At 41.2% G+C, this 13,420-nt stretch overlaps 1 protein-coding gene across 3 annotated transcripts; it reads right to left on the bottom strand.

Moving 5' to 3' along the window:
- Positions 1-1,944: 1,944 nt before the first annotated feature.
- LOC148008100 (transcription termination factor MTERF4, chloroplastic-like) lies at positions 1,945-5,398 on the bottom strand. 3 transcript variants are annotated; one of them, XM_087674481.1, is made up of 3 exons: positions 4,917-5,398; positions 4,442-4,589; positions 1,945-4,317 (listed from the first exon to the last, which is right to left on the bottom strand). In XM_087674481.1, exons 1-3 carry the CDS (start codon positions 5,029-5,031, stop codon positions 2,406-2,408), a joined length of 2,175 nt encoding a protein of 724 aa, XP_087530607.1. In that variant the 5' UTR covers positions 5,032-5,398; the 3' UTR covers positions 1,945-2,405. The 3 variants fall into 3 exon arrangements, with proteins under 3 accessions (XP_087530607.1, XP_087530608.1, XP_087530609.1); XM_087674482.1 differs by having other exon boundaries at positions 4,442-4,565; positions 4,917-5,397; XM_087674483.1 differs by lacking the exon at positions 4,442-4,589 and having other exon boundaries at positions 1,946-4,317; positions 4,917-5,395.
- Positions 5,399-13,420: the final 8,022 nt, after the last annotated feature.

The following is a 13,420-nucleotide window of genomic DNA, read 5'->3' as shown; positions in this document are numbered from 1 at the left end:
AGCCATTTACAAGCTATTCATAGATACAAATGATGTGTGGACCTAAAGGAATCAATGTGCTTGTAGAATCAAGCCCCAACTACTTCAATGTCAATAGTATTGCCTATATGCATTGTGTGCAAAACATGGAGTCTTTTGATAACTATTGAATGCTAGTGGAAAAATGTAGACTATGTTGTGTAAGTCCACCAATAGTTGTTGCAAACTCTTCATGGTTCCCTACTTAACTATAACTACAAGAGACTCATGGATAACCATAGAGATGATAGTGGGCAATACACAGCAAGAGGAGCAACGAACATGCATACAACCAAGCACAATCATTCTCCACCACATGAAACGCCTTTAACCTGCAAAAGTCTAAAAATGGTAATTCCACTCACCATAGTGACCACATAAAGCACATTCATGCGACATTCAATGTTAAGGACTCAATGGACCCTTAATATTAAGCAAGACTTGAGGACAAGATATCAAGATGGGATGGATCTCTAAGTCAATATGAGCTAACATACCATCGCATGCTTAGGGTAAGCTTTCCAAGTAAGAACTCACGATAGTTGCATTAATACAATTGCGTATACACAAATGTTAAAGAAACCACGAGTCACTAAATTGAAATCCTCAACCCTAGATATGTCCTTGAACTTGCAACGTTCATTTATTTGCTTGGGATGATTCTACATAGCTTTACAAAATGTCATTAGGGGTTTGCCATAATGGAAAGCTAACGCGACAAGAAATCTAGTATGGATTATTAAATATAATATTAAAAGCTCATCTCAAGCCATCCCATCCTAATTCTTTATGAAAATTGGAAGTGTAAATAATCACTGTGATTTAAAATTTGAAGCACTACTTTATGGACCACTCAACCTCCAAGACGAAAATTTTACCTTATGAAAGACCATGCCTAGTTCACTAAGTGTTATCCTAATTATACTTCTATAAAATGTAGCTGCGTATTTGGGTAAGTAGTTACGTGTAAGGATGTAGCCACTTTCCACGTCATGACACTAGGACCACTATCAAGGTAACAAACCACGTATATTAGATACAATCAACTAGCAACCTTGCTCACCACCCTATCCCCTTCCTGTTGGCCCCTCTTTCCCAATACTACCCTCACAATTAACATGCCTAGAACTATGTTTGGATTTACAAAACCCACTTGCCTACCAAACATAATCATATAGAGCAATATATCTACCATTCTTCTTACTCACACTTAGAGCTAAGAATATCAATTTCACTACAAATAAATATTGCTAAAGTACTATTAGTGTGGAGGTCCTCACTGGGCCGCTCATCATAATCACTGAATACATGTTTCTTCACTCCGTTATAGCAAAAGAAGAATAAGGAACATAGACTTCAACATCAATAATATTGGCAACAAGAGATAATAGAAGAAAGCATGAAATGTATGCATAAAAATACTCCATCTTCACAAGTAGAGGTCAACAAGGATATTGGCTACTGTCAATAGCTAGAGGCAGGAAAAGGGATCCGATCAACCATGAAAGTGACTTGACTAATAGAGCTACAAATTCAATTCCACCACCACTCCATCATCACAAGGATTCCAAACAAAATCATGGAGTGGTAGAGCCACTATAACTCCAGTACAACCATCACCATCCACTTGGTAAAGGTTTGGAATTGAAGCACTGACGTAACTTGAAATTTTAGTAAGAAAACTTCCAAGAAATAACTCGCAGTATTAAAACCTCCAAAACTTGCATACCCACCCCTTCAGCTACATCCTCTCAATTCCTCCTTTGCAAAAGGATACAGCAATAATGAGTCTACACTTAAATCATGCTATTGACCTTTACATGGAGCTTGCATGAGATTTTGGTCCAAAGCCTACTTGACCATATCACGTGGAACCAACTTGATTAGATGGCATGGACGCTCTTGTGGTTTTGAAAGCACTTAAAAAATATCATGCATTGAATTATCAATTATAATCCTGTATCCACTGAAAGAAGTTAGAAAAGAAGATGGATGAGAAGGAATGAGGGGATGAGGAAGAAGTGCAACATGTTTTAAGCATACAGCTTGAAGGATTTCAACTAGGCTGTCCCCAGTAACAAGGAGGCATCCTTAAAATATCATGACCCATGTTTGACACAGCAACATACATACATAAGGAGCACCCAGTTGATTTAAGGTTGGAATGGGGAGTTTCACAATAGAAGGTGTCACTGAAAAGATTCAGGATTAACATTATAGCTTGCACATGTAAAACACGCTGAGTTAACTATGATGGCATGCAGAGCCCAACCCTGCTGACACTTCATACACATGTACTGGAGTCATTGGAACAGCAAGGGCATCTGCTTCCAGAGATATCGGCAACTCCATTACAATAGATCCTTTGAAGTTTGCATGCACATGAATCATGAAAAGGCAAATCTCTGTTGTAGACTTGGTTGCCATATTTCTTCTTTTCCTGCCAGGACACCACCCATTATAAACGAAGGTCCTGCATCTTTATCTTCATGGCCAGAGGCCAGTCGATTCTGGAACTCCAAGTCTGTACAGTTTAAAAGCCACTCTAAACTGCACTGAATATTTTTTTCCAACACAGCTTTATGCCGCGGCCGTATTCTGGTCTCTAAACCATAGGTGAAGTACTCTGGAAACTCAACCACCTCTTGTTTATCTCTTTTCATGTCTGCTAAGAAGGCCATGTTAGGCTTTAAACTTTCAGTCACATTTAGCACAAGCAATTGTGGGCATTGTGTTGCCATTACACCAACATCTTTAGTGCTGAAACCCTGCCTCCTGAGAAACTCTATCCTCCTGATAGCCACAGACTCCTGTATGAAAATTATCTGTGGCATCTTCTCAATCATCTTCCCAGGTCCCTGCGAGTCTAACTGCAGTTTCCTTTTTAGCCACTCTACCTTGTAATCAAGTGCCTTATCAAGAACCCTTCCCAGAACTTCAGGATACTGTGCTATGATCCCTGGAATAGCCTCTTGCCTTACTCCAACCTTCAAAAGTCGATCAACATTATACTGCATTCTGTTGACCAAGTCATAACCCAACACATGTGGTCGCCTTTCCAGAATCTTCATAAGAATCATTTGAGGCAGTCCCAGGCTTAGGAGATAATCCACCTTTGGTTTGATCATTGTGGCTACCCTCATGCCTAAAATTTGAGGATGTTCTGTCAGCATCTGACCTACATGCCTCATTTTGACACCCAAACTCACCAAATAACCCACTGAAGTGCTCATTGTTCCCTCCGGTTTGAATGACAAAACTTCAGGATACTTGAGAAGGACTTTAGGAACATCTTCCATAGCAATGTCCAGACCCCTCAAAAAATATACAACTGGCAGGATGTCGATAACAATACTCGCATGAAGAATCATGGGGTACTTGCGTAAGAATGCTGCCACACAATGGCGAGGCAATCCCAATTTGTTCAAATACTTCAGCACAGGAACCATATTCTTACGAACACTGCAACCAAGGATAAGAGGATAATGATTAATGGCAGTATTATCCAGACCGATTTTTCTTAAAAACTTTACTCGTTCTTCCATGACTTCCACAGTGATCGGTAGCTCAATGTCCATTAACTCTGAGGTACTAAGACCTTCACCCTTCAAATATTCTATCACACTTTTATGAGATTTGTGGCGCTGCTCTTGAGTGAAAAGCACACCCCAAGTCACTGAAGGGCGTACTATTTTACGCTCTGGCTCTGGCTCTGGCTCCATCATTCGCCTAGTTGCTTCATCCAGATCGAGCTCATCATCAGTCTCCACTTCCAGATCACTGTCCGACGTAGCTAAGTGTTCTCTATCCAATAGCTCTGGCTCTGGCTCCTCCAGATCATGATCATCATCAGTTCCAACTTCCAGATCACTGCCAGAAGTGGCTTCATGATGCTGCTCGTCATCCAATAGCTCATCATTACGCTTCTTGCTATTGTTATGGACCTCTCTGTAATGCTCTAGGGCTCCTAGATTTCGTTTTGTCAAGTGGTCAACTACTACTTTCGTTTTGTTGAGACTGCCAAGCAGGGTGAACAAGATCAAACGACTACCCAAAAGAGTTGGGGGCAGGTATCGAGTTTTCTGGACAAGATTCCAAATGTGCAGGGCTGATTCAAAGCACCTGTTTTCGGCAAAATAGTTGACAACATTTTGCCAGATGTTACTGCTAACAGGCATTCCTTTTGCATGCATGTCTTCTTGCAAAGCATGAGGCTCTTCCCATCTTTTATCCTTAACTAGCCTTGGGAATTTGCCTAGAATGCCATAATACCAAATTTCAAGCTTGCCTATAGCTAACCTGCAACAAAGTTGACATATCCAAGCATTCAGCCAATACAAAAAGTGTAAGCACAGACAATTAAACCAATTTAAAGCAAAAGCAAGATGGATTACCCCCCCTAAAAGGCCATACAAGTACATACCTGGGTGGAGATAACAGAAATGGGAGATCAAGGAGAGCAGCAGTTTTGAGAGGATCACTCTCTATGCTTGCAGAGATGGCAATGTCACAATCTGATTCTGCAGGAGCTACCTTCTGTGTATAATCTACACAAAAAGTGTCCCAAATGCCTGTTAAAGGGCTTTCAAATTGTTACATCACCTCTCAATAGGGGACAAAAAAAAAAGAGCAGGTCCATACACAAGAAGTTTTTGACATTTTCCAATGTGGGAACAGGGGCTCTATTCTCTTGTTTTTCCCTATACTATTCAACATCACAGGCTTCTGCTCGGAGGCACTGCATACCTACACCCTGAACCGGCAGTCCCCCTGGCCCCAGCCACACCTGGCTAGGGATGCAGAATCCCTCCCTCGCAGAAGCTCATGATGCTCTCATAATTCACAAAGTGGGGCATTATAGTGATAATTTGTCTAAAACTTCTAATGGCAGCACTCACCGTGCCTGTGCTCACAGCCACTGCTTCGGCCTCTGGACCTCAGAATCGCACAGAAATGTTGATGTGCAGGCCCTCGGCTGCCTCGTCTCACGTTCCGCGGGACAAGGCTCCACATAATAATGATGCCAATGACCCTAGCAGGCCTGCACAAGCCTCCGTTCTTCTCAAAGAAGTGCAGTGTGCGTCATGTACAGCGCAGGACGTCGCAGGTCGACGGAATGTCCACTATGAAATCGTTTCTGGCACTCCGGTCCGGGACACCGCTTGTACGGTCGGAGAAGTCCAATAGAATCGAGCAGCTCTGTTGATTGTCCAGGACGCGGCGCCTTCTTCACCTTGTGTTCCTGCATCCAGCGATGGCCGGAGCTCTCGAAAGGCGTACAGCTTCTGCAGCGTCGGGGGTTTCTCCAGGGCTTCAGCTATTGAAGCTACATATTGACTACTGCTATGTCAGCTAGGAGCCTTTGAAAACTAGAACTAAATTTCAGTGCTTACTTCACAACAAATTACTACTGTCAACTAACACCTTCCACATTAGGCCTTGGGGATAAATATGAGGACAGGCTTGACACGTGTGGGAAAGTTTCCATGCCCACAATTGTCACATGCTTGATCATTTGTCAACATGCATTTACAAGAAGAGGTTGGGAGATGAGAATGTGTAAGAGGGCATGATATGGATGTAAACTATAGCTTGAAGAGAAGGCTCTCGATGTCTAAGCAATGGTGCAGTGATTGGCTTCCAACACGTAGAAAATCAACATCTCTAAATACAAGTTTTGCTAGCAATGCCTAGATGGGTAAAGTTGTTGGTCTTCCTATTGGTGCTCTTTGTGAGAGGTAATATGACTTCTTATAGAAAGTTCTCGTTCCTCTCATTGCAAGCTAACCATAATGATCATGACCATCTTGAAGTTGACCCCAAATTGAAAAAATGTTAATAGCCCAACAATTTGGGTAAATTTTCAATAACCAAGAAAGTAATGTATTGAAGTTTAATTGTAGCCATTTTTAAGGATAATAAACATGTTACGATATGAACAACAATCTCAAAGTTTGAAATGTATTAAACTTAGGAAGGTTAGTGTTTGAAATAAGGGCTTAGTAATTACTTGGGAAGACACAAAGTAGCCATCCAATTCAATGAAGATGGATATAGAAATTCATCTTTCATAAAGGGTCTCATTACTCTCATGGCTAGCTAACCACAATGATCATGACCATCTAGGAGCTAACACCAACTTCCTTGTTGTTGAGCCAAATGCACCAATAGTCGAGACATTGGATGGACTTCTATTATTTCAAAAGTTGCAACTCACTTCGGCGACAATCTCTTACCTTATCTCTTGACACTCTGCTCTAACTAACCAAGCATCCTCCTCTCTGTCCCAAGAAAGCAAGAACACAAGACTAGCTTCCAGGTGTAGTGAACTCACCAACTTACCTTCCCGCACTGTAGTCAAAAACCTTGAAGGCTCAAAGATGGTTCCATGACCACAATCAACATGATCCAATGGTGTTGCTCCTTCGCATCCACCACCAAGCACATCAATGAGTCGAGAAGCTAGTAGAGAATATGGAGAAAAAGAAGAAGAAGAGAAATAAGACAACAAAGAGCACCCCACTTTTGAAATAAGGTATGCACAACCCACTTTACATGTGCACGATCCATGCAACACTTGTAGCTACGAAAAATACAATCTACATGGTGGCTCTCACAAAATAATATATCCATGATAATCTGATGATGTCCATGAGTACACAAATAATACAAGTGCCCAAAGATAATACACTGAAGCACTCCACAAATAATAATCCACCAACAATGGAGCACATATGTATTCTGGTTTAAGTAGCAAAAGGCAAAATGGGCTATTTCATATGCTTCAAGGATAGGATATCTCCATTCAAGTTGAAGCTTCCATACCTCTCATGGCTACTTTGTGAGGTACTCCCTCTTATTCTTCTCCTTGGAAATCTTACAGGTTGCTTTTAAAGCTGACCTATTGTGTTTCTTCAACCATTTCTTGGCAGTTTTCTCTCCCACTTTGATGAGCTTTTGCACTCCACTAAGTGGTAAGGGTGTTCTAAATTTGGCATCTTCATAGACATTGAAAAAAAAATGATGGACTTCTCATTTTTTTTCTTCTCATGATAGGCCTTAATGGGCTCATCCATATCATCTCTTTGTGCCTCGACACCTTGCATGTCAATGGGATACTCTAGCACATGTTGAAGGGTAGTCCCTCGAAGGACCTAAACCATCCTATCAAAGCACTCTTGGACCTCAAATGCATGTCTGGTATTGGTGGTGGTTCTTGAGTTTCCTCTAGAGCTCCCTTCTCCTTTTCAGTAAAATCATGGGGGTCCATATAATCATCATGAGGAACCATGTTTGCATGACGCTCTTCTATAATGGGGTCTTTAGTGAGTGACTCATGCTGTATATCACACAGCTCAATGGATGTTGGCTGCACCATTCCTACATCTCTCAATTCTTGCTCATTATAGCCAATGTCATGCAAGTGATCATTCATTTGGCTTCTAGTTGGGTCTGAGAAGATCATTAATGTGAGCTCCTTTCCCTAGTCAACAATGATCAAGGCACCTATAGCAATTTCCAACTGAGCTTTGAGTTTCTCCACATTATCTATGCTTCTAGATGATTAAACTGTCATTCCTTATGAAGGGAATTTGCCAAGTTTGTGAGCAATTTGTTGCAGCATCGCCTCATAAGCTCTGCTGGCTTTCTCCTCAACTTGATTGACAATAGTAGTTAGACTCATTCTGATTGTATCTTGTAGCCTTGTGAAGGCTATCTTGATTTGTGCCTGAGTATAATGTGATTTTGCTAACTCTCTAGTGAGAGCTATTGTCCTTACCTTTTCCTCCTCTATCTAGACCATAGGATCAACAACCTGAGCACATGTAATTTCTTCCCTTTTTCTCATGATCTCAACTTCTTGCAATTTTCCTCTCAGCCCCTCCATCTCCTTGTTGTTCTCTACAATCTAGGTCTATAGGTTATGTAGCTATTGGGCTGAGTGTCTCAAAAATTCCTGATGAGCCGTTCTCTCTTCCTCATACTTTTTTTGCATTTCCAACTTTTCTTGAATTGCCTATTCTTTGTCTTGGATTTCTCACTCTTTATCTTGTTTTAGCTCCTCACATAAGAGCTCTAATGGGCCAAGACCACCCAAATCTATTGATGTCCTTGTGCATTCTTTTAAATTTGTTGAAGTCTCAACAGGTTGTTGCTTTTCTATGCTAAAAGTCATAGTAACAACTTCATGTTGTTTACCCCTTTCCAATGCATTGATATTGGCCTACATGGTCTGTAAGGTGGTCTTGAACATCTAAAGCTCCCCTAGATCAATCAATGTTTGCTCTACTACAACCTTTTCCTTTCCTTTGCTAGGGTCTCCAACTCCCTGAACAATTTCTTCCTCAACTCTTTAAGTTAGAAACTTCCTTCCTCCTTATGTTACCTTCAGATGATTTCTACATTTTTGTGGTGCTCTTTTTGGAATTTCCCCTTCTTACTTCCCTTTTTGCTTATTTCCTTGAGTGACTTCTCAATACTTGGCTCACGTTCCTCCCTTGGTATTTCATCCTTGCTTTGACCCATTATTGCCATTGCTGGGACCACTTGCAGTAGTTCAGAAAACCCTAAGGCAGTGGTGATGACCTTAGTGAGATCACCACCATAGTTGATTATGGATAATCTAGCCTCAGTAGTGGTGGGTTTTTGGTCAAAAGTTTTGGGAAGAGCCATATGTGTCTTGGAAAGGGACTCATAGGCTTGATCTAACTAGAATTCCTTCAAATCCTTTGTAAGTGTCCCATCTAATAGTACATTCGCCATGAAGCCCTTGGGTATCCTTCCTATATGAGTATTGGGTTTGTTGTAAGTAAACAAATAGTGAAATACCTATGTGGTGACCCTGAGATCCTCCTCCTCAATGGCCAAGAATAACAAGCCATGAGGAGTGATATCAAGTTTGTCATTTGACCTCTAATCCACCATAGGAGTTTTAAGGGGTTTACCACATTGCTTGGGGCTTCAATGAAGGCCTAAGGCATGTTCTACCAATTTTGGTGTGAGTGTCACTACCCCACATTTCTGTGCCTGTCCTTCCCAGTACCACATCTCACTTGCTTTAGACTTAGGGTCATAGTTTTGCACAAAGTTGTAATAGTTGGTAAAGTGAATGGCCCACTAGTTGCCTTAATAGTCATTTAGACCACATTTAGCCACCAACTTCCTTGTTTTAGGATACATGTTATTGATAATGTTTTCCAAATTGGTAAGTTGGAGAAATTTCAAGGCTCCAAAACTCCATAAGCTAGTATCCATGCTAAATTCTTTGCACTGCCCCATTGTTAACACAATCTTATCATCATTGCGATGATCCTTAATGGACACCAACATAGGCATGCCAACTAGTTTGATTGGTGAATTCTAAGTGGCTCCCATTTGTTTAAAAACCTGAGAAATCTTAAGCCAACCATCACAAAACTACAATAAGAGCCAAACTATACCTTTGTATGTTATCAAGAATGCCATAATGGATTGGCCCTATTCCCCCCTTCCCTACAAACAAAAAGTACTAGCAAGCTTCCTAGCTTGCAAGTGTAATTGGAAAAGGACTAGAAAATATGTCAAGGCAAAACAAAAAAGGAAAAGAAAAATAAAACTGATTATGGACAAAGAAAATGTAAAGACAACTAGTCGGAGGGTGAAGGTGAAGGAAGGATGGACAACCACCAAGTGTAAAAGTGGGGGTTATACTCCAATTCTGCAAAGGCATCAAGGTGAAATGGTCACAGAGCGAAACCACACAAATAAGTGGTAATATATGTGAGTAGACAAGGATCAACAAACTTACTAGGCACATGTAGTTTCTTCCATAAGAATCTTTTTAAAGAAGGGATAGTGCTACACATTGGGTGGCACCTCTTGGTCATGGGCCAAAATGGTGGCATGGAGTGAAACATTAGAATGATATATAGGATCAGCCCAAAAGTTACTAATGGCACACCATTGCTTAGCAGCGGTCATCAGACAAGTGCCAGCATGAGCGATCTCAAGCCGATGGCTATGTGAGAAAGGCCTAGAAGTGGTTCATTTGGCTATAAGATCTGCAACCACATCGACATCAACACATTTGGTCACCAAAGCATTAGACGAAATGAAACGAGAGGACTGAAGACACTTTTGAGGAAGAATCTTAACATATTCAGCTTGCACCAATAGACTCTTGTGAAATAGATGTTCATGTTCCTCCCAAGTAGGATTCCATTGAGTAGCAAGTTCAAGTGTCTCATTGTTGGCAAGGCTGAGGTCAATCATAGCAAACGGTTTCGCCAATGTGGTAAACATAGAATAAAATTGGAGTATTTGACTAGCTTTTGAGGAACTGTCCTTCATGGCTAAGTTTGTTGCTGTGTCGCTGAGAGAGTGATAGATGAGCAAAGGTTTGAGACTAAAAGGTGGATTAGGAGTGGTGGAACTAATTTGAATATGGGTTTGTACCCATTTCCCTTGTTCATGGTGGATTTTAGCTTGGACTGCCTGATCCAATGGTAGACTAGTTGTGAGGGAGTGTTAGAGGAGGATGCATAAGATGATGCTAAGGGCTCAAGAGGGGGGGGGGGGGGGTATGGAAATAGGATCAGTAGGTGGATCGGGAGAAAAAGATGGAGAGGGGGAGTTAGAGGGAGGCAAGATAAGCAACTCCTTAGTAGGAAGTGGATGTGCAAGTGGGGCCAAAGGGGATATAGAATCTAATGCTACACGAGATGGTGCATGTGGGGATGGCAATGAATGAGAAGCTCACAAATAGGAAGTTTGGCACTTGTAGTTGCTTGGAGCAACTATGGACGAAGCTCGATAAAAAAATTATAAATATATGTTTAGATTGTTTGGGAACCCAAATATAGGCATTACCCTTGTAATAGCCTTGAGTCTCTAAGAGAGCACGGGCCACCCAACACAAGGAAAGTTTGGGCATGAGTGGTGCCTTGTGATGTTGAATTGGCTTCCTACGTAATGGCTTTGAGGGTTGTCAAGGTGGAGATGGAACTGGTAATGGGAGACGCTGTCAGCCCATTAGAAGTGAGTAGACTTCATAGGAGCAGGTTTTGAGGCTCAATTAATAGGAGTAGCATGGTGATGGTGGATGTGGAGCAATTGACGAAATAAGGAGCCATTGGATTGAGAAGAGGTGTGATGAGGAGTTGGTGATTGCCTTGTAGAAAGATCCCCCTTGCTCTGAAAGAAAAAACAACATGGGCACCTAGAAATTGCAATGTAATGAGCTGATCAACATAGTTGATGGTGCAAGGAACCTAATACTTAAAAGGTTGACCCAAGAGAAGTTCCTTTCCCACATCCTCTTAGTTCAGAAGAATGTAAAAAAGAAGAGGGATGCTCTTAGTTGCAATAGTAAGCAAAAGCTTACATTTATCCAATAGAGAGTAAGGTTGGCTGTCATTAGGGTTAAGCTTAGTGTGAGTGGGTGTCAATGTGGATTGGCCCAAATCCATCCAACGGTTATATGGGAAGGTTTTGAAGGTAGAACCTTCACCAATGAGTACATTAGTAGTGGCATGCTTGGGAACAATCAATTGGATCTTGGGGCAATGACAGAGTCATCCTCGTGGTCAATTAAAGAGATGGAAGCCCATATATTGAAAAATGAAGAGGAGTTATGCATGGGGCTAGGTGAAGTCAACTTATGAGCACCAACCTTTTTCTCAAGTTGCTCATACCATGTTTGTTCAGTCACCATGACCACATTAACAAGAACATTAGGAGGATGCATGGGGCATTCATGTAAGTAATGGCCTAGGGGGGTAATACTTCTTAATACGACTACCATGGAAGTGTCCAATGCCTTCCCCTCCATGGTCTCAAGCTTGGCATTGCATATCTTGCTGATTTGGTGAACACAATATGGTCCTAGGCCTCAAAGTTTCAATTTTTTCTTATGGCCTTTAAGAGAATACAAGAGCACTAGGTCACCTTTATCAAAGGAACATTGTTGCACATGTCTATCAAACTAGTCCTTGTGTCAGGCCTTTTCAATAGGGAGGGCATGTGTGGCCAAAAAGGCGAGTTTTAGTGAGGCAATGCAAAGACTAGGAACTCAACTGGCATAATAGCATCAGTGCCATAGGTGAGTTGAAATGGCCAATTGTAGTCTTAAAAGTTGTATAATAGAATAGGCCCAAAGAGTAGCCATAAACTTGTTATCCCAATCAGAGCATGAAGCAAAAACAATCTTGGTCAAAACATTAAGTAAAATCTTGTTGGTGGACTCAACTTAGCTTGGCTTGAGGATAGTACATAGATGGCTTTCGATGGATAATTAGAAAGGTACATAGTAGATGCTCAATGTCCTCATTCAAAAAGTGAGTCCATTGATCACCAACCAACTCAATCAGGTAGCCAAAGTGAGAAATCACATGTTTCCACAATAACTTAGCCATTGTACATGTGTCATTCTTGCAGTGGCTTGTGCCCCAGTCCATTTAGTCATATAATCAACTGCCACTACAATGTAGCATGCTTGTGAATATTGGGTAGCTAGAGTGATAGGTCCTACAAAGTCAATCCTCCATTTTTCAAAAGATTGCCATGTCCCAATTGATAGCTTGAAGCTTTTATTGGGTCTTATACTCCTCTCGGCTATGCATCCAATTTTACAATGGTCTATCCCCAAGATTGAATGTTCGATCTTCAACTATTTGATTTCAGTGTTTTTGATTCATGCTTATCTGATGTCTAATTGTGATGTGTCTAATTTTGATTGGTCTGATTATCGTTTGTACAAGTGGCCAATGACTGAGTGTTCGAGTTCAATTTTGGAGGTGTCCGATTATGGTGCGCCCAATCATCCAGAATTGGACAAGGTGAATGTCTGATCGGATGAGCAAGAGGTAGTACAATTTTCAAGATCAGACATGTAGCATCCGATCGGATAGGTTGAGGAATTCCGAATGTCCGATTGGACAGAATCAAACACTCAATTGTCCAATTCTAGGAATCAGACCCTGTGAGTCGTGTCGGATTTCGACGGCACACAAACAATAAAGACAAAAAATCAACTCGTGGTGATGATTTTGGTCACACCAACATGTAAGGAGCTCTAGAATACAAGAATGCATATACAAGAAGGTTTTTATATACCTCTGGTATGTGCAAAAAAATCTTGTGGAAGCCGATTGATTCTCCCGAAGTTCAAGGTCTCTCTCTCTCTCTCTCAACCTCTCTCTCTCACTGTTGTTGAATTTGAAAATGAGCTTCCCATTTAAGTGCCCTTTTTCCCCATTTTTCCCTTGTTTGTGCCCTGTTTGGGCCTGTTTTACCTTAAGTTGATTCACTTTAATTTCTTGATACTATCCTACTCTAAATGAAACAAAAATCAAAACCCAAACACTGAAACGATTTATCCTACTTGTCTACTTATCAAAAGCCCAAAATACTTACTTTTTTTGAA

This window comes from Lygodium microphyllum, unplaced genomic scaffold (assembly GCF_053477565.2).
Source record: "Lygodium microphyllum isolate KBCC unplaced genomic scaffold, Lygodium_microphyllum_v1.1.10 scaffold_384, whole genome shotgun sequence".
Classification (NCBI taxonomy): domain Eukaryota; kingdom Viridiplantae; phylum Streptophyta; class Polypodiopsida; order Schizaeales; family Lygodiaceae; genus Lygodium; species Lygodium microphyllum.
Note: the sequence above shows the minus strand (reverse complement) of the source record. Positions and strands in the feature narration are given on the sequence as shown.